Source organism: Muntiacus reevesi, chromosome 20 (assembly GCF_963930625.1).
Source record: "Muntiacus reevesi chromosome 20, mMunRee1.1, whole genome shotgun sequence".
In the NCBI taxonomy this organism is placed as follows: domain Eukaryota; kingdom Metazoa; phylum Chordata; class Mammalia; order Artiodactyla; family Cervidae; genus Muntiacus; species Muntiacus reevesi.
Window position 1 is genome coordinate 32,813,409 of NC_089268.1, and position 21,940 is coordinate 32,835,348.

The window sequence follows — 21,940 nt, forward strand, 5'->3', positions numbered from 1 at the left end:
AATAGAGGAAATTGGCGGCAAGCATCAGACATTTTTTATCTGTCTCTTAAGCAGCAGGAGGAAACAAACAAGTGTTAAGATGTTTTCCCCTTCTCTATACGAATTTAAAAAGAGGTTTCTTTTAAAATTCTGTGCTGCCATAACAACACCTGGTTCCACTTGAACTTAACTTTTCTCAAACTTTGAACTAACCAATGCATTTTTCTTATGGAAATATTTGTCTTAAGCTATGTTAACGAGCTATGTATTTACCCTAGACTCTGTCTTAAAGGTGGTTCTGCCTAAGACTCAGAACTGACTTGACAAACCAGTATGTTTTACTCATGCAAATGTTCTCTTAAGCTATGATAATGAGACTATATTTGCTTGGAAACCTGCCTTTCTTCTAGATTCGTGTCAATCATTTTATGGCCCAGGACAACTCACTTTGTGCCAATGTTATCTCAAAATGCATGCTGTGGGTGAGGGGCCTGGTTCCAGTCGCTGAGTTTTGAGGCATTTCCTTTCTCCAATTAGCAGACTCCTAGTAACTATATAACATCCAGCTAAAGACTAGCAAGGAGGTACTCTTTCTGCCCCCTTCTGATGTCTATGTCAGAAGCTTTCTCTCTTTTATGCTTTAATAAAACTTTAGTACACAAAAGCTCTGAGCCATCAACCCTCATCATTAGCCCCAGATTTAATTCCTCTCCTTCAGAGGCCAAGAATCCCAGTGTCTTTCACAGCTCAGCAACAACCTTTCAGTAACATCTTGCAAAACTTAGTACAATATCACAACCACGATATTGACATCGATATAATCAAGATGTAGCATATTTCCATTGCTACAAGGATTCCTTTTGTTGCCTTTTCATACCCACAGACACTTCTCTGCCACCCCCCTTGTCAACTCTTGGGCCACTAATATATTCTGTTTATTATGCCATTTCAAGAATGCTACAAAAATTGAATTTATGGTAGGTGATCTTTTGGGATTGGCTTTTTAAAGTAGACTATTTTTTAAAGCAGTTTCAGGTTTAAAGAAGAAAAATTGGGCAGCAAGTACAGAGACTTCACATGAACCTCTTCTCCCTCTACATTAGTGTGGTACATTTGTTACAATTATTGAACAACTACTGATATATTATTAACTATAGTCCATAGTTTATATTAGGGTTCACTCTTCGTGTTGTACAGTTCCATGGATTTTGACAAATGCTTAATGTCGTGTATCCACCTTATAGCATCATAGAGAGTGGTTTCCCTGCCCTAAAAATCCTGTGTGCTCCACCTATTCATCCCTGCCCCCTCCCGCTATCAAACCCTGACAGCCATTCACCTTTTAACTGTCTCTATAGTTTTACCTTTTCCAGGATGTCATTAGTTTGACCCATATAGTATGTTGTCTCCTAGACTGACTTCTTTCACTTAGAAGTGTGCATTTAATGTTCCTCCATGCTTTTTCATAGCTTGATAGTTCATTTCTTTTTATCACTGAGTAATACTCCATTGTATGGGTATAACATAGTTTATTTATCCATTCACCTACTGAATAACATCTTAGTTTCCAATTTTTGCAATTGTGAGTAAAGCTGCTATAAATATTTTGTGTGTGTGAATGAATGTGTATATAAATTCATTTGGATAAATACCTAGGAGTATAATTGCTGAATTGAATAGCCAGTGTTTACTATTGTAGGAAGCTGTGTCTTCTGTAGACATAAAGAACAGACTTGCGAACACAGCGAGGGAAGGAGAGGGTGGTTCGAATTGAGAGAGTAGGATTAAAACCTGTACATTACCATATGTAAAATAGGTAGCTAGTGGGAAGTTGCTGCATAACACAGGGAACTCAACCAGGTGCTCTGTGACAACATAGAGGGTGGAATGGGGTGGGAGGTCGGAAGGAGGTTCAGGAGGGAGGGGACCTATGTATACTTAATGGCTGATTCACATTGTTGTATGTCAGAAAACAACACAGCATTGTAAAGCAATTATCTTTCAGTTAAAATTAAAAGGAAAAAAAAGAAAATTGTGTCTTCCAAAGTGGCCATACCATTTTACATTACAAACAGCAATAAATGTGTTTTCCTGCTGCTCCATCTCCCACCTAGCATTTGGTGTTGTCAGTGTTTTGGATTTTGGTCATTCTAAAAGATGTGAGATAATAGTGACATCTCATCATAGTTTTAATTTATAATTCCCTTCCCTGGTGGTTCAGACAGTAAAGAATCTGCCTGCAAGGCAGGGGACCTCGGTTCTATACCTGTGTCAGGAAGATCCCCTGAAGGAGGACATGGCAACCCACTTCAGTATTCTTGCCTGGAGAATTCCTTAAACAGAGGAGCCTGGTGGGTTGCAGTTCATGGGGTGGGAAAGTCAGACACAGCTGAGCAACTAACACTTAACACTTAGTGACATATGATATTGAAAAATTTTTCATATGCTTATTTGCTGTCTGTGTATCTTTTTTAGTGAAATGTCCCTTATGATTTTTGTCCATTTTCTAATTAGATTGGTATTTTTAAGTGTTGAATTTTGGAAGTTCTCTACATATTTGTAGCTGTTAACAAATTTTCGCAAACTGGGTAGTTTAAAACAGAAATTTGTTCCCATATAATATTTGCAGAACAAAGTCCAAAATCAAGTGCTGGCAGAATTGGTTTTATCTGGATGCTCTGAGGGAAAATTTGTCCCCTGCTTTCCTTCTAGTTTCTGGTGGCTTCCAGGAGTCTATGGTGTTCCTTGTTTTGTGGCTGTATCTCTTCAATTTCTACCTTTATCTTTCATGAAATAGTCTATTCTATGTACCTTTTCTTCTGTCTCTTATAAGAACACTTGTTACTGGATTTAGACCCTACTGGGGTCCTTGAGATTGTCTGAGACCCTGGATTACTCAGAAAGAACACAGATGCCAACTAGAATCCAAACAGAGCCTGAATGGTTGGGATAAAGAAAAATGAGAAGAAAGGTGCTAGGAATGAAACGACTTATGTAGGACTTAACATTTGTCTGTGGTAACAAGGTGAGAGACAATTTATTTGCGGAATCCCAAATTTTGCAGCCAGGTTTTTTAAAGGGGGAAACTGTCAGTGATCTAATACCATTGTTTTATTTCAGTGAATGCAGCAGGCTAGCTCTTATTTCCAGCAGCATGCTATTTTTCATTAGTATATATATATTTTATATATATATATATATAATGACCATATATTATTGGTTGATTAACACTGTTAAGTTTAGTTGGACCATGTAGGAAAGTAAAATTCAAGATGGAAAAGAAAAGAAGGTATCACTTTTATTCCTACTAGGTAGAAAGAGCTTGAAGCCAAACTTAGCTAAATGTAATCCAGGTCTGATAAATCTCAAGATTTCAAGTGACTCATGGGGTAAGAAAAGGAACCATGAGTGACAGACCAACCTAACTCACTGCCCTTATATGGATTCTGGCAGTAGAGGTAAGGAGTGGAAACATGACTCCAGAAAATGGATCACCATCCCCAAAGGATGATCTCATCAGAATGTTCTAATGATTCACAAATAATCTCAAAGGGCCAGCCATACCCCTTGTTTGGTGTTAAATTTGTCTTTAAATTGCCTTACATTGATCTCGGCAAGGCAGCAGTGAATGGTGCCATGAAACAAGATATTAATTCTCTGCCCAGGAATTGAACCTGGGTATCCTGGATGTGAACCAGGAATCCTAGCCACCAGACCAGTGAGGGCTAGAGGCTAGAAGCTATTTTCCCCTAGATCTTTGCTCCCAGTGAAAAATACATTTATCACAGAGGCAGAAACTATAAGTGCAGGTACAAAGTTTATTATTAAGACATAGCACAACAACAAGTGGGAGAGCACATAGAGAAATGGCTTGTTTAGTTAAGACAGAAGCAAGGCAGAGATGACACCTGGAGAGAGAGGTTGTGGATGTCCTCCCTAGTGAGGAGGAGCACAGTAAAGAGGCAGTTAAGTCATTTATATAGGGCAGTTCTTCCAGGTCTTTGTCTGCCTTTACCCAATTATCTGGTTTCTTTTTTCACACCTGACCTACCCTGGGACACTCCTCTGGGGTTCACTCACCCCTCAGCCAAGATGGATCTCAAAGTGAAGGTTTCTGGGAGGAGCAAGACTCATTATGGCCTGGCATGATCCCTTGACTTGTGACCCACAAGGAGCCTTCCTGTTCATGTGTAGTGTCTCCCTTGTCCCCAAAGTGGGGGGAACAAGGATCCCTTAATCCTTTACTCAAAGGGAGTCTTGCCCCTCTTTGTCCTTACCTTGACTGTTGCCATGACTCTTACCTTAAGGTGTTTACAAGAAACAAACACTGGCTATTTACTCTGTTTCTACTTCCATTTCAGAGGGCAGACAGGAGGCTTATTGTAAATGCCTGAACTGGAGCCTGCTTATCTCTTGTCTCAGGAAATGCTAACAGTTGTAGGCATCCAGCCTGAAGCCCACATCTTCGTGCCCCATGAAATGGAAACAGGAGGCCAATTGTAAATGTCTAACCTGGAGCCCATCTATCTTCAACATCCATACCATTAGAAGAAAGAAAAATTCCATTTCTTGGCTAAATTTCATCCTTCTCCTCTGCCTCCCGTATTCTGTATTTATCTCAGTGATAGATCATGATTAAAAAACAAGGCCATTTCATTTCACTAAAGATTGCTGTGATGAAACGCCAAGATTAATGATCAAAAACAATTCATTGACATGCTGGATAGGGTTTTTGTTGTGTCTCCGTATCTCAGATTCCACTCTTTCTAATGGCTCAGTAGCTTTTCTTTCTATTCTCAGGGCTCCTCATTAGAATATGTTTAATGAATCCCCTCTTTTTCTTTAATCTATTTGAGTTATGTGTTTCATCTGCAAACACATTTGTTTGGCAAATTCAAGTGACAGCTTTCAATTTGGCACAGCAAATGTGTTAAGGTCTTCCTTTCTATAAACATCCACAGGTGTACAGGGTCCTGAACTAAGGCACATCGGTTTAAAATTCAGACCCAGGGACATGGTTCCCTGAGGCAGGCCATTACATATAAACAGTATCCTTTTAGTGAATAAAAGCAATGGGAAGCAAAAGTTAATCAAAAATTAAAGTGAAAGAAATAGATCCAACTTGGAGTACTAATTGGCTCTTCTCTGTAACACTTCCAGCAATGGCATATTATTTCTGAAAACTGTTTTAAGTTATTAGTGTGCATGTGTATTTCTGAGAGTAATTTTGCTCACATAAATGTATTTTTTAATGTGAATTGTAGTTTAAAGAAGAAACTCACTCTGCTGCATTGCTTCCCTCGTGGCTCAGCTGGTAAAGAATTCGTCTGTAATGGGAGGGACCTAGGTTCCATCCCTGGGTTGGGAAGATTCCCTGGAGAAGGGAACAACTGCCCACTCCAGTATTCCGGCCTGGAGAATTCCGTGGACTGTATAGTCCATGGGGTCGCAAAGAGTCAGGACACTGACTTTCACTTTCTACTGCATTGGATGTAAATTTGTGTGTTTGAATTCTATCAATGCTGTTCCCAGCTTAGATGCTTGTGTAACACGTTACTCACAGCAGTAGGGCAGTTGCCCCTGTATTGTGTGGTAGACTGCTTTAGAGAAGGATTGCTCACTTAACCCCTCGGCTCCTCATTTACCCACTTAAATAGAGGTACTTATTTCCACTTCAGGCTTTAGCATCAAGCCTCATTTGTCCTTGTTTCTCCTGATTCTTTTGTCTTTAACCCCCCATTCGCTCCAATTTTTCCACCATCTGATTCTGGTGGAGTATGAATTCTTTTCCTAAGTATTTGCTGTGGCTTTCTGAAATTATAAATGAAAAACAGCCATCACTTAACAAAGAAGCCTGATTTCATTTTACTCATTAAAATGGCTTCTCATATAACAGTTTGCACAAACTGAGATTAACACCAACATTTTGAAGTAGTTATAGGTAACATTACATTGAATATAAATGACTTATGAAATGCTATTTTTTTGAAACTTGACCACAGCTCCTTCTCTGAAAGATGACACCTAATTTTATTTTCCTTCTTTTGCTACAGCAGAATCCTATTAATATCTCTTTAATGATCTATCTAACATAGTCCAGAGTAATATTAAAATATAGTGATAAGTCTGCTAACAGTAATCACTAGTTTTCCACTGAGAAACAAAAACTATTCAGTTAAACATACTAGCAAATGTTAAGTACCTCCTGAGTTTAACATAAGACTTTATTTTCCCTTTGTTTGGTTTTACTCAACATTGAAAACAGCCTTACATTCTTGTTTGGTAATCTTGTTAATGTGTTGCTAAAGTTAGTTATTCATATTTAATGGAGATTTATGGACTATTTAAAATTTACATTGCACTGCATTTAGTAGCATGCTTTCGTCATTAAATTTTATATTTCTTCAAAAATATAAATGAAACTTTTTTTCACAATTTAGAACCATTTCATTAGCCATAGATTTATCTTTTCCTTAATGTCTAAGAGGATACACTCTTGGAAGCCTAATCTTTGAGGATGGTAGCTCACTGATGACTTTTTTCCCCATTTATCTTAGTTCTTACTGCTTTCTACGTTTAATTTAAGCAATTTATAATTTTTCAAAAACTCTTACATTTCATATTTTTTAATATGTTAACATAAGCTTTTAAAAACTATATTCTTAGAATTTTTAAACACTTTAATTCTATGTATAGGTTTGGGTCTACTTTTATAGACAAAAATGTTCAAAACCTTTTTAACTTTGCAATTGTTTAAGGAATTTTCAAGTTATAAACATGTACATGTTTTATGTTGTATTTGGAAAATTTTAAAGGTCATTTCTTAATTTTTTAATTGGAGGATAACTGCTTTACACTGTTGTGTTAGTTATATCCCCTCTCTCATGAACCTCCCTCCCTGCAAATTTTTGATATGGGAGATGAAATTTTTCCTGCCATATCAGACAACAAAGGATATCACAGTCATCAGCAATTGCAGTCACCACAGAAGGTTGATGAGCCCTGAGAGGATTCAGGAAGGAAAGAACACCTGCCATCTAACAGCCATCATACTGCAGCCACACCCTACAGTGAGCCCTGAGGAAGTTTAGGATATGGGGGAAAAAATGGGATACTGGGCCCAGAAAGCTGAGGTATGTATCAAAGGAATGATTTCACTGAGCCCAGACTGTTGCATCTTCCCATGCATAGAAAAGGGCTAACTTCCTTGAGATATCTGGTTTTCTTTAATAATTTTTAATGCTCAGATTACATGCCCTTTGTTGCAAAACTTCTATATAACCTGGCTCCTCCCCTCATCTCCCTGGAGCGGTTCTCTCAGGGTTACTTGAGATGCTGTCTCCAGGGCATGAACTTCTAAAAAGTCCCACCAAATAAAACATAACTCTCAACTTTTAGGTTGCAAATATTTCTTAAGTTGACAGATGCTTTCATTTTTGTACAAGAATTTTGAATGTGGCTGCTTTCCAGTCAGTTGCCTTTGTGGGTGTTTACTCATATGCAGTGCTACAGATCAACAAAATATTTTGCTTCACTTTCAGTGGTTAAATCTGTTGAATTCATTGCCTACTGTTTCTGAATAATTGGTGGTAGAAAGCTGTTTTGTCATATTACTTACCAAGTGTAATATCGATATTAGTATTTTACCATCAAAATGGTATGTCAAAATAAATCTTATCCGTTAAGAACACGTAAAATTACCTGTCAAATAGTCATGTCTTACTTTTCGGCTTGACGTGTCACAGCTTTCAGGATATAGAATCATCCTAGAAGTCTTGGAAATCCCTTACTAGAAGGCATTTGAGAGAAAAAGCTGCCGTGATGCATGTTGGTTTGCTAGTTGTGTCTCCAAACATAAGAGTTAAGCTAAAACTTGCTCTTTTCCCCAAGGAGAATGGAATCTCTAACCCCCCATCCCCCTGCCCACCAGGAGCCTCTTCTGTCTACTCCAAAAATATATTCACTCAAGATCACAAGTTTTGTCAAAATTGTGGTACATTTACTGCTTCAGAGGTTGTGGGCCAGTTCTTTTTTATTGCTAGTCCATCAGTTACTTGCATTGGATTTTTTTTAATAAACCCAAACTCTTTATCAGAAATTGTCAGTGGCTCTGAAAAGAGCCTTTGGTTTCAGTTTGGTACTTTTCCAACTCTCTTCAGACGTTCAGGTCGTTTGCTTACCTTTACAACTTGGGAGGTGTTACTTGCATTGGACCTTGTGGTGGTGACTCTCATTCTTCTTGGGTAGCAGCACAGCCTGGATGTTAGGCAGGACACCGCCCTGCGCGATGGTCACACCGACCCGCAGCTTGTTGAGCTCCTCGTCATTAGGGATAGCTAACTGCAGGTGGCGCCGGATGATGCGCGTCTTCTTGTTGTCCCGGGCCGCGTTGCCCGCCAGTTTCAGGCGCTGGGCCGACAGGTACTCCGGCCCCCATGCGTTCTGCGTAGTTGCCCTTTCAGAGCAGGCGGTGGACTCGGCCCACAGGGAACTGCAGGCCCGCTCTGGATGACCAGGTTTTGGGCTTAACACGTACTTTACCACCCTGCTTTCCACGATCAGACATAAAGATGCAGACCTGTTATAACGGAAAAAATTACCATTAGGGCGGTGCGGGGGTCTATTTATAGTCTCAGGTAGGTTGTGATTCGCTATCTGATTGGCTGATACTCTTGTATCAAATCAGAGTACGTTGCTGGAATCACTTCATTTACATACACACACCCATTATCCAATCAGATGTGAGCTACCCAACTGGGCATCTGAGTACTGTACCTATAAATACCACAGTTGCATTGCGTGGGTGCCAGTCTTTTGCCATCTAGGAGTTGTGCGTCTACCATGCCAGAGCTGACTACAAAGGGCACTGCCATTTCTAAAAAAGGCTTCAAGAAAGCTGTAACTAAAACCCAGAAGAAGGAAGGGAAAAAGCGGAAGAGATGTCGGAAAGAGAGCTTTTCAGTTTACATCTACAAGGTGTTGAAGCAAGTTCACCCAGATACGGGCATCTCTTCAAAGGCTATGAGCATCATGAATTCCTTTGTCAGTGACATTTTCGAGCGCATAGCAGGTGAGGCGTCGCGACTGGCACATTATAACAAGCGCTGCACTATCACGTCCAGGGAGATCCAGACGGCCGTGCGCCTGATGCTACCTGGGGAGCTGGCCAAACACGCAGTGTCCGAGGGCACCAAGGCTGTCACCAAGTACACCAGCTGCAAGTAAAGTTTTCAGCCGTCAGACGACCTTTGTAAACCCAAAGGCTCTTTTAAGAGCCACTTAAGTTTCTAGAGGGCTGTAGGCTTTTTGGTTGGCTGGTTAATGTGTGGGCAGGCTCAACCACTAGAGTGAAAAAGGATTAACATCCATTTTATTTCACTCCCCAGCTGTAACATGATTAAGAAACATGCAGGTAATTTGCTAATCACATGTGACTAGTAATCAGTAAATGAAGTCTCTGATCACAAGATATTTCAAAGGAGGGAGCTCTCGAAATGTGTTTTCTCTCCTATGTCTATTTCAAGTTTGTTTTTAATCAGGTATTAGTGAAAGGGACCTGAAAACTGGCAAAATTAAGATAGTAGCCATGTCTGACATGGGAGCATTAAGGCTATTTTGCTTCTTTGCATTTTCTGCATTGTGTGAAAATTCTGGATTAGGCCAGATGCCCTACAGCTGCTGAAATTTCGAGTTCCTGCGTTTCTTGGTCTGGTGATGTCATCTGGCTAATATTAAAATTAATATTTTATTGTTTGTATTTAGAAATTTATTTTCAGAGGATGTATATAGGATCAGGAAGATCACCTGGAGAAGGGAAAGGATACCCACTCCAGTATTATGGCCTGGAGAATCACAAGGACTGTATAGTCCATGGGGTCACAAAGAGTAGGACACAACTGAGCAACTTTGTCACTTTCATATAGGATCAACTAGACTGTCACAGAAAATAATACAATAAAAGCCAAGACAGATGACATAGAAATCAGATGGCAGAATTCTGCTAACAGTCCAGTTGTGATCAGATAACTGAATCTTCATTAGCTATTAGACTAATGACTTTAAGATTGCTTCATGGAGAAAGTCAGTTCTGCAGCCACAGAATACTGGAGTTACTGGGGTATCCCACTCAATTCATGCAAGTGTATCTGCTCTTGACACACATCTTGATCATCACTGTTTATTTTTTTCACTGAAACACTTTTTCTCATTACTTTTGCTATCAGCCCTCTAGTATAATTTGGAAGAATTTGTAGTGGGTCAAATGATAACTAACCTCTTCAGAGGAGGTTTCTCATTAGGAAAGTCCATTTATTAGCTTCCTACGGCAGCTACAAGTTACCAAAAACTGGTTGATGTAAAACAAATATATTCTTTCACTGTTTTGAAGACCAAGAAGCCTAGTATCACTGTCCATAGGGCTGGTTCCTTGTGGAGGCACCGAAGGAGAGTCTGTTCTATTTATGTGTCTCTTACCTGGCCTCTGGAGGCAGCTGACAGTCTTTGGTGTTCCTTGGCTTGCAGCTGCACTACTCCAACCTCTGTCTGCCTCAGTTTTCATATGGTCCTCTGCTTTGCAGCTCTGATGCCCCTCTCCTGTCTCTCAAAAGGATACCCTAAATTTTACCAGAATGATCTCAAAATTCTTAACTACACCCTATTTCCAAAGAAAGCTCACAGTTAGGTATCAGAGACTAAGACTTGGACATACCCTCTTGCAGAACATAGTTCAGCCTATTACACTTCACATATTACCAAACAGATCTTAATTTAAGGTTTAGCTTAACCTTGACTCACAAAATTTACATCACACTATCTGGATAGAAGTATTATAGAGTAAATTAAAGAGAATACAAGGCCTTCCTTAGACACCTAATTATCTTGCTCATTCAGTCAACTGAAATGACCTTGTGTGTTTATGTCTGCCTCACTAAACTAGAATGGAAACTGAGAGTAAGGACCTCCTCTCTCTCTTACACACACATGCACACACAATCAGTGAATGAAGAGTGAAGAAAAGGGAAACACAAATTTTAAAAACTTCTTTGGAAAACAAAGTAAAGAAAAACAACAAAATTCATAGTCACCTGTTCGTGACTTGCCCTGAACTGAAGAGTTAAGCAGTGTCAGCCTGCCAGAATCATGCAGTAAGGGCTTTATGTGGTCTAGCTCTCTCTGGCCCTGCTCCCTGGATTGGTTTTTTCCTTGCCCTGTAGACCTCAAAGACCCATCTGAGATGAGACTACAAAGTTTCCTTCTTGAGGACTGTACCAGCAATTTCTCCTTTTCTTGATTCAGAGTCATTATGGTGGCTTTAGGGTAATTACAGCATCTGGGTTTCTAAACAGGCCTAGTTGCTCTGCCCTTTTTCCAGGCCTTATCTTACTGGCATCCACGCATGTTCTCTGTTTTGTGGCACAGAAGAACCACAACTTAGAATCAGGGCGAGACAGCAAACATCTCCCCTGCTTCCAGGGAAAATCTCAGTGGGTAACCATTGCAATGATTTTAGGGTGAAGTTAACAGCTAGATGGTGTTTGGGGAGGATAGCACTTAAAGGATCTGCTTTTTTCAGTTCTCAAACCAAACATTATATTTAAAGCAGAACCCTAACTTTGCCATAGTCCTTTTCTCAGAAAATTCTGTCTTGCCAACTCTGTATGACTGACAGATTGAGATCTGAGTGGAAAGACATCACCTTTCTTAAATATTGTAACAACCTGGAAAAAAATTTTTTTTCTATGCTTTCACATGAATTGTCTTAAAGTCGTACTCTTATTTTTCTGACATAATTAACATAATTAAGAGAATCTTCAGAGCCTGCAAACCCAACGCAACTGCCTGTGTTTGTTTCACCAAGTTCCATAATGCTGGTCCTTGGTCTGCATCTGGTCTGCATCTCTGACAGAAGGAGAGTTTGACCAGCTGCTTTGCCTTTCTATAATCTCCAAGCTCCTAGTAGGAAATGAAGGAATCTGTTACAGAACAGGTGGGAATAAAATGAAGCATGGCTCAAAGGAAAAATGATAGATTTAATTAACAAATTAAAAAGTATATATGCAAGCAGTCCTTCAGGTAGTATGGAAATTGTAAAACTGGCTATGCAAAGCAGCCTTAATAATGGGAAAAATCATGATTGTTCCCTGATCTTTAGATTTTTTTTATCAAAACATTAAAAGCTCTTACCATCTATCAAACACATAAAGGGAAGTGAAAAAGTATTAAAGACACTGTAATTTTAAATATTTCTTGGATGGTGCTTGCTTTCTTCAAGTTTGGATTAGCTTCCAACATTTTATCCTTTGCATTTTTAGTGCCATGAAATATCTCTGAGAATTCCTTTAATATGAAGTATTTTGCCAATGCCACTCTCTTTGGAACTTCCTCTTCATCACAACCATTTTCTACATTTATGTAAACTGGCCTTCACAGAGTTCCTCTGGTTGCACAGCTAGTGTCAATAGTGACAGTGTCAACATTCCCCCTGCCAACTACTACCCAATAACTCCATTTATGTTTGATTTAAATCCCACTCCCAGGGTTATTACTTTTTTGTTGCTTTGTTCTACTTTCATTTGGTTGACTATTGACTTTGTCATGTACCTTCATCACTGGGAGACAAGGAGGCAGCTAAACTACTATGCTTTCTATTTGTGAATAAGCTGAGGAACATGTGCAATGACCAGTTGCATTATTTTTTAATTAGTATTTATTGAAATATAGTTGATTTACAATGTGTTAATTTCTGCTGTACAGCAAAGTGGTTCAGTTATATATGTACATTTTTAATATACTTTTCCATTATGGTTTATCATAGGATATTGTATAGAGTTCTCTGTGCTATACAATAGGACCTTATTTATAACAAATTTTAAAATAAGTGATATAATTAGGTGACTGAGCATGGTTTGTATGTGTTGCTTGTGCAATAATTTGTGAACTAAAGAGCCAGCAGTGAAGTTTGTAGTTTATGCAATCATATACTCACCATTAATGACATTGGAACTGTGTTTTGGGGCAGTTGGTGTTATTTAACTAAACCATGGTAAGTGCATTCATTTATACCAAAATTGTGCAATCTAAGGCCTGTCACTACAAAATGAGCATACTGCTAAATAAAAATTAGGAAAAACAAAAATAACATGAACCAGTGGAAGCAGAAAGGATAAACAATGAAAAAGAAAAATAATTAGGAAAAAGAAAACAGTAAAATTAATAAATTAAGAATAAAGAAATAATAAATACACTTATAAGGTTAACCAATAGCTATTGTCATTTGTGGAAAAATAAGAAAACACAAATACAAAATTAAGACTAATAAAGGAGCTGTAGCTACAAAGACAGTGCAAATAATCTTTAAAGCATTTTCTGGCAAAATATAATTTCCAAAAGCTTATTACAAATTAATGGCAACTCTTAATAGAAAAATAGAGAAACTTGTCAAACTGTCACTTGAAAGGGGGCTCCAGGTACAAACTGTTTCAAAAAGAGAAGTTTGCCAGAGTTTTAAAGAAAAGAGAAATCCCAAAGCTGTTCAGTTCCAGAGTATTAAAAGGACAACCATCCTCCATATTATTTTTATGAATTGAATAAAAATTTGTACACATTGCACACATTAAAAAATGAGATAAATTTAACCTACAGTATTGAAGCATAAATTGTAAATGATAACACTGCAAGCAGAGCCCAACAGAACAGTAAATGAGCAGCATAGGAGACCCAAGCAAGAGTTTATGCAAGAATGACTATTACGGAGTTTATTAAAATAACTCCTATCTTAGGAGAGAAAATCTATGCTTATTCTTCAGAGATGCTCTAAAGATGTTTTATAAATTTCAACATGCATTCTTGACTTAACGATTCTCAGTAGATAGAGAACTCTTCCTCATTGTATGATCTATGTAATGAGGAATAGTGCACAGATCTTCAGCAAAGTGAGGGATAAAACAAGCATGGCCACCCTACTTAACATCTTTATGAAGCTACAAGGCACTGAAATCAGGGGAAAGAAATTAGAAGTGAACTAACTGAAAAGCAGCAGTAAAATGTTTACTATTTTCAGACATCATTGCAGACATGTAAAACCCAACAGAATTGTATCAGAATGCCAACATGAAAATTAGTCAATTCAATAAGATATAAAAGATGCACAAAAATCAGTACTTTCATATAAAATAAAATGCTGGAAGATATGAATAGGGAAATACACTGTGGAAAGAAAAGTTATCTAGAACTACATTTAATTTAAAAATATGCCACATGTATTAAACTTGTCCTCATCAATGACAAGGTTCCAATTTCCCTTCAGGTGAATGACTCCGGCAACCTCTGGGACTAGGGTGTTACCGAAAAGGGATTTGAGAGGAAATCCTCTGAGGCGGCTTTTATTAGTTATTTGGAAACTACAAGTAAATGTAGTCCTCTGACCTGTGTGAACACTTAGAACTGTGACCATCTTGAGAGTAAAGCCAGGGTCGGGAAAAGGGCAGTAAGACTGCATGGCCATGCACCCAGGGCTCTGATCACTGTCTGTTACCGCCGATGTCTCTTCAGTGTTTGTCTGCTGAGCAGAGCCCACGTGGTTCAGTAATACAAGGCACCTTTTTATTGATTCATCACACAACATAAACACCCACAAATGATCATGCCATCTTTTTTTGGGGGGGGGGGGGAATCAAAAAGAGGTTGTTACTGTTTCCTAGTCAATTTTGGATAGCCAGGTTGTTGCGTTACAATATAGGTGATGGTAGTATTCCAGGGATAACAGGCACTGAACAGCATATAAGGGTGTGGCATTAAGGCAAAAAAAAATAAAACAGCCTACGTGCTTAACCTTTAGAATTAGGCTGGCCCAGAGGGTCCCAACTTCCTTAAGCACCAACAGTGGAAAAAAGCTACCCTTAGTGTGTTAATGTTCTATTCCTTTAATCACACTCCCTTTCTAGATCTCTGCACAACTTTGGGCCTTTCATAGAAAGTTTTTTCAAAAAGTCATTCATAGAAACGAAAACCCAAATAGCCTTCCTGAGTCCACTATTCTGAGAGAGTGTGTTTTACGTTGTGTATCATCAAGCTTTTCTGAATTCATTGGGACCTTTTGAGAACACTAGTTACACAGTAACACCTGTGTTGAATAACCGACAGTAATTAACTATCAATCCTAGTACTTACTGTAATCTCTCAGTCCCAACTCTTTGCAACTCCATTGACTGTAGCCCACCAGGCTCCTCTGTCCACAGAATTCTTCAGTCACTACTGGAGTCATTAGGTATCCACTCTCTTCTTCAGGGGATCGAACTCAGGCCTCCCCAATTGCAAGCACAGTCTTTACCATCTGAACCCCTAGGAAAGACCAATAATTCGGGAGTGGTTAGCCTAGCCTTCATCACCGGAACATTCCAGACCCAGGAATCGAACCGGAGTCTTCTGCAGCAGGTCTTTACTAGCTAGCTACGTAAAGTGAATACCGAGTCCACAGCTTTTTTAAGAGTGTGTTAGATGGCTCTGAAAAGAGCCTTTGGGTTACTGAAAAGTGATTTTTACAAGTTTACTTGGAGCTGGTGTACTTGGTAACAGCCTTGGTGCCTTCAGATACGGCATGTTTAGCCAATTCCCCGGGCAGCAGCAGGCGCACAGCTGTCTGGATCTCCCTAGATGTAATGGTTGAACGCTTGTTGTAATGCGCCAGGCGCGATGCCTCACAGGCAATACGCTCAAAGATGTCAGTGACAAAAGAATTCATGATGCTCATAGCTTTTGATGAGATGCCAGTATCCGGGTGAACTTGTTTTAAGACTTTATAGATATATATTGAATAGCTCTCCTTTCTGCATCTCCTGCGCTTCTTCCCTTCTTTCTTCTGAGTTTTAGTAACAGCTTTTTTAAACCCTTTCTTGGAGATAGCAGCACCCTTCGAAGACAACTCCGGCATGACTAGTGTCAGTAGCTCTTCAGTATTACCAGTTCTTTTTAGCGTTAGCAGCTCCTTATAGTATGAACAGCTAATCACGGAGAAAACACTTCCCACACACGCTGAATAATCAAAGACGTTTAAGTGGGTGGAAAGAGTGGTATTTATAGGCACGGCGCTCAAGTGACGTATCAAGAGGCCAACGTCTGATTGGATATTTGGGACTGTCGTGTATGTAAATGAGGCGATTTGCTTGAGCTTTGCTGATTGGCTAGCTGGTCATCAGCCAATCAGAACGCAAAGCACAACCTACCGTCAGGCTATAAATAGGCCCAGTAGGGTTTGTTGGAAGTGTATTTTACGCGTATCACCATTTTGTTGTGAGATTATGTCGGGTAGCGGGAAGCAAGGAGGCAAGGCCTGTGCAAAGGCGAAAACTCGCTCATCCAAAGCAGGTTTGCAGTTTCCGGTGGGCAGGATCCACCACCTGCTCCGCAACGGCAACTACGGCGAGGACGTTGGGGCAGGTGCGCCAGTATATTTGGCAGGGGTGTTGGAGTACCTAACGGCTGAGATCTTAGAATTAGTAGGTGATGCATCACGTGACAAGAAGAAGCCCGCGCATCATTCCTCGTAATGATGCGTTTGCAGCTGCCATCCGTAATGATGAGCTTAACAAGCTCGTGGCGGGTGTGACTGTTGCTCAGGGTGGCATCCTGCCCAATATCCAGGCTGTGCTACTACCCAAAAAGACCGAGAGCCACCATCACAAAGTACAGAGCTAGTAATCATAGTGCAGAATGCCAGTGAGCAGTCCAAATGTCTCATAAACTGACGGCAACCAAAGGCTCTTTTCAGAGCCATTGAAATATATCAGTGAGGGCTGTGACATAGAGTAGGCCTGTAAATTGCAGTTTTCCAGCAATAGGCTGCCAAAAATTTCTATCTAGTACCCACAACCTTTGTACTATGAGAGTATTTGAATGTTGATCCGAACACTTAAGGTTCCTTGAAGTTGTTTGCTTGTGGGCCCTCAAGATGCTTATCAGGGCAAAAGAGAAAAGCTTCATTCTAACACCCTTTTTATGGCTCATTTTGGTGAGTATTTGACAATCTCTGACTTAACACGTGCAGAGAAAATGTCTTAAAATGTATTGTATATCAGAAACCCTAATGGCATATGTAGGGAGGAGAGGGAATACTATCTCTAGAAGTAGGAATATATCACGTGTCATTGAAATTATTACGGAGTTTTGGGCAGATTTTTCAAGAGATTTAGCCTCTACAAAACAGTGGCTTCACTTGATCTATATTATAAACACCAAGAAAAATTGGAAAGCAAGTGAACGATTGTCAGACTTACAGAAGATTCAGCAGTTTGCCCTATTTCAAGGAGAAAGAGTCACTGTTTTTTTTGTTTTTTTTTTTTTTTGTTTGTTTTGTAAATCATTTTAGACACGAGAGCTACACGGAAGACATACAGAGGTAGGTACGAAGAAAAGTATAGAGTTCTGTAAGAAGTTAAAAGATGAAAGTAAACTTCCAAGTAATTAGCCTCCAGCTAATAAACATAAATAAAAAAAGAAGAAAGTAAACTTCCATATGTTGATGAAGGACAATCAAGTTATGAAAAAGATTATCAGGTGTTGACTTAATGTATGTAGATAAGGCATGCGATTGAGGAGGGCACAAAAGGAAGGGAAAATACTGAAAAGGAAAAAGGAAACTCATACAGATACATTGAACAAAACTATGTTTAGAACATGGTATTAAAACTTTAAAATGTGAAATTTTAAAATCCAGGAATTCTGATGTGATTGGCTAAATGAAGGATATATGAAAAATTTCCAAAACAGAAGAATTCCAAAAAGAATAAATGGTCCTCCATCAAGCAGCTGGACCTTAACTCCCCCAGACTTAAAGTGGAGCATGCAAAAGCCAGAGAGAATGCTAGTGACTTTACAGAAACCTGGAACACTACCTTAGATGATCAGTGTTAACATAAGTGATAAACCATGTTGTTTGCATGTGCCCTTAATACGATGTGTTGAGAAGGGCAATTCACGCATTTAGTCTTCCAACAACCCATAATCTCAGACTAAACATGAGAAAAACATCAGACAAATCCAAATTTAGGGATATTCTTTAGAATATGAGTCCTCAAAATTACCAAGGTCATCAAAAACAAGGAAATTCTGAGAAACTGTTAGCCCAGAGCAGTTAAGGAGACATAAATAAATGCCATATAAAACAACCTGGGGATTAATCAGCATATAATTTATAGTCAGCATCCATCCATATTCAAGGTTCCTTCACATTCACAGATGCAGCGACAGACTGCATAGCCCTGTGATGTTTACTATTGGAAAGTATCTGCGTACAAATTCAAACTCTAGTGCAAGAGTCAACTCTATTTTGTATTGGATTCCGGGACAGAAAAACAGCATTAGACAAACCTAATGAAATTCAAACAAAATGTAGAGTTTAACTCACAGTAAAGAGCCAGTGTTAGCTCTAGCTTGTGACAAATGCATAAATGTTCACAAGAGAGGAAACAGAGGTATATGGGAACTATGTATAACTTTTATGTTAAATCTAAAATTATCCCAAGTTAGAAAGCTTATTGAAAAAATAAACACATTTTTTATTAAATTAGGGAAGAGTCCCAAACCCATAAGCAGATGAAGAAATTTTAGTAGACTCAACTCTTAAGTAGAAAACATGAGTAGCTCTGAAAAGAACCTCTGGTTTTCGGATGTGTCCTTGTAAAAGCTCTCTTATAGGTGTTTTATTTGGTGACAAGACATAGTGCCTTGCTAACAGTGTAGTTGGCAGATTCCCCAGGCATCAACAGGCAGTGGCTGTCTGGAATTCCCTGTAGAGGATAGTCAGTCTATTGTAATGAGTGGGGCAGATGGATTCACCAGCAGTGTGCTCAAAGTCAAAAACAAGTTCGGTATTCACATAGAGATCCCAGTGTTGGGATGAACGTGCTTTAAGACCTACCTTGTGGACCTTAAGTGTAATAGCACCATCTGTGACATCTCTGGTTCTTCTTGCCTTTCTTTTCATCTTATGGTGGCTGCTGCTGATGCTAAGTTGCTTCAGTCATGTCCGACTTTGTGCGACCCCATAGACAGCAGCCCACCAGACTCTGCTATCCCTGGGGTTCTCCAGGCAAGAACACTGGAGTGGGTTGCCATTTCCTTCTCCAATGCATGAAAGTGAAAAGTGAAAGTGAAGTGGTTCAGTCGTATCCAACTCTTTGTGACCCCATTAATTGCAGCACGCCAGGCCTCCCTGTCCATCACCAACTCCAGGAGCCTACCCAAACTCATGTCCATTGAGTCACTGATGCCATCCAGCCATCTCATCCTCTGTCATCCCCTTCTCTTCCTCCCCCAGTCCCTCCCAGCATCAGGGTCTTTTCCAATGAGTCAACTCTTCACCAAAGAGTGGCCAATGAGGTGGCCAAAGTATTGGAGTTTCAGCTTCAGCATCAGTCCTTCCAATGAATACCCAGGACTGATCTCCTTTAGGATGGACTGATTGGATCTCCTTGCAGTCCAAGGAACTCTCAAGAGTCTTCAACATCACAGTTCAAAAGCATCAATTCTTCTGCACTCAGCTTTCTTCACGGTCCAATGCTCACATCCATACATGACCAATGGAAAAACCATAGCCTTGATTAGATGGACCTTTGTTGGCAAAGTAATGTCTCTGCTTTTTAATATGCTGTCTGGGTTGGTCATAACTTTCCCTCCAAGGAGTAAGCATCTTTTAATTTCATGGCTGCAGTCACCATCTGCAGTGATTTTGGAGCCCCCCAAAATAAAGTCTGACACTGTTTCCCCATCTGTTTGCCATGTAATGATGGGACCAGATGCCGTGATCTTAGTTTTCTGAATGTTGAGTTTTAAGCCAACTTTTTCACTCTCCTCTTTACTTTCATCAAGAGGCTCTTTAGTTCTTCTTCACTTTCTTCCATAAGGGTGGTGTCATCTGCATATCTGAGGTTATTGATATTTCTCCCAGCAGTCTTGATTCCAGCTTGTGCTTCATCCAGTCCAGCATTTCTCATGATGTACTCTGCACATAAGGCAAGAGAATAAGAGAAGATTGAAAAAAGAGGTGGACCACTCCAGATTAATGGGTGGCAGTTTTAATAAGCAAGAGAACTTATGTATGAGGCTTGTCTTATGCAGCTATAAGACAAGCCAATCCTTGTCCACCAGAATCTTGTTTATATAGCAGTCTTAACAGGGTTCAGCCAGGAACATAGTCCATATAGTCTTAGTAACACATTATTCTCTCAAGGCTGCATCCTTGAAGGGGCTCCTAGTTTAGGGACAGTGGGTAGAATGTTCATTTCAAGGCCGGATTGAGGAGCCTCCAGTTGCCTGGGTCCAGTTCAAGGGTCAACTGGTGTGATCACATCCTCCTGATGACCTCCCTCAACATCTCTCAACTACTCTTAGCTTAGCTGTGGGGTCTAGCTCCTGCCTACCTCACTGGGCTCTTTTCTTATCATGGTCTCCCATTGTGTTCTCATATCAATACACTTCCAGTTCCATGAATTTAATTCTTTTGTCTGTCTTAGTTGTATCCCCCCACCCCCCAAATGTTCTTCCTGCCCTTCTTTATTTAGTTTCTATAAATCATTCAAGATTATGGTCTTATAATAATATTTCATTATTTCAATCAATGCTGAAATGTACACCTACAAGCAAATAGCTGTTGCCTCCTTCTGAAGTAGTTGCCTTAAACTATTTCTAGATATAGGATGATTGGATCAAAGAGTGTACATGATTTTACAGCTTTGTCTGCATATTGTTAAATTACTCTTCCAAATGGTTACATTCAAAAAACCACAGCAAAGCATGAAAGTATATGTTTTATTTTGCTCTCAAAGAATTTGGTGTTGCTTAGATAAAGATTTGCTTAAGTGTTAGCATAAAGTGCTACCATATTATTGTTTTAATTTGGATTTCTTTTTATTATTGGGAGACTGAACATTTTCATTCATATATATGTGTATGTGCGTGTGTGTGTATACATACATACATGCATGCTAAGTCGCTTCAGTTATGTCCGGCTCTTTGCAACCCCATGGATTATAGCCCCCCAAAGCTCCTCTGTCCATGGGATTCTCCAGGCAAGAATACTGAAGTAGTTTGCCATGCCCTCCTCCAGGGGATCTTCCCAACCCAGGGATTGAACCTGCATCTTTTAACATCTCGCATTGGTAGGCGGGTTCTTTTCCACTAGTGCTGCCTGGGAAGCCATACACAAACACACACACACACACACACACAACATTTTATTTTGCCAGTTAGTCTTATCTTGTGAAATGTCTCTTTGGGTCCCTTAAAAAATAATTTAAACAATAAAATTACATTCACTGTTCTCTACTATTATAAAACTTAGGTTATGTTTGACCCTTAATAGAATATTTGTGAAATCTAAAGAAAACAATTTTACAATGTAATCAATAAGAGCCAGTTGGAATTTTTAAATTGCCTCTTGAACTTGACTTGAAACTTGAATTCATTAACTTGAAATGTGGTCACACATGAGCTCCTTTATAAGCAGACAGACTCTTAGCTGACACCAGAGGAAGACAGTGGGCACTCCACGTGAAAATATATCCAATTTTTAGTGCCTTTCTGAAATAACACTGGAGAAAATGTATAGCGAAATTATGAATACTATACTCAACAGTCTTAGGGAGAAAAACAAGACATCTTGCTTAAAATATACATTCAGACTTCAACTTTTCATGAACTAGGAAAGATATAAAATAAGAATGGTGATTAAGAGAACAACTGTAAAACACTCATAAATGTCTTTACAGATCTTGTTTTATCATTTCTGGCTCCTGTGAGCCTGGGAATCCTACAGATCTGCTTCACAACCCAGCTCTGCTATTTCTAAGATGAGTGGTCTTAATCTCTCTGCCCCTCAGTCTCTTCCTTTGCACACTGTGTAATAATACCTACCTCACAGGATTTCTGTGAAGGTTAAATTGTGTATCACATCAATAAAGCATCTGAA

At 39.4% G+C, this 21,940-nt stretch overlaps 3 protein-coding genes and 2 pseudogenes across 5 annotated transcripts in view; 3 read left to right on the forward strand and 2 right to left on the reverse strand.

Annotated features, from left to right (window-relative positions):
* Positions 1-21,940, forward strand: part of SLC17A1 (solute carrier family 17 member 1) — a 206,250-nt gene that overhangs the window by 100,371 nt on the left and 83,939 nt on the right. The gene's annotated exons all lie outside the window — the stretch shown is intronic.
* Positions 8,179-8,545, reverse strand: LOC136151560 (histone H2A type 1-A-like; annotated as a pseudogene).
* On the forward strand, positions 8,821-9,204 carry LOC136151647 (histone H2B type 1-A-like). The gene has a single exon (XM_065912943.1). It carries the CDS (start codon positions 8,821-8,823, stop codon positions 9,202-9,204), a length of 384 nt encoding a protein of 127 aa, XP_065769015.1.
* On the reverse strand, positions 15,524-15,907 carry LOC136151542 (histone H2B type 1-A). Its single transcript, XM_065912764.1, has one exon. It carries the CDS (start codon positions 15,905-15,907, stop codon positions 15,524-15,526), a length of 384 nt encoding a protein of 127 aa, XP_065768836.1.
* LOC136151553 (histone H2A type 1-A-like) lies at positions 16,275-16,671 on the forward strand (annotated as a pseudogene).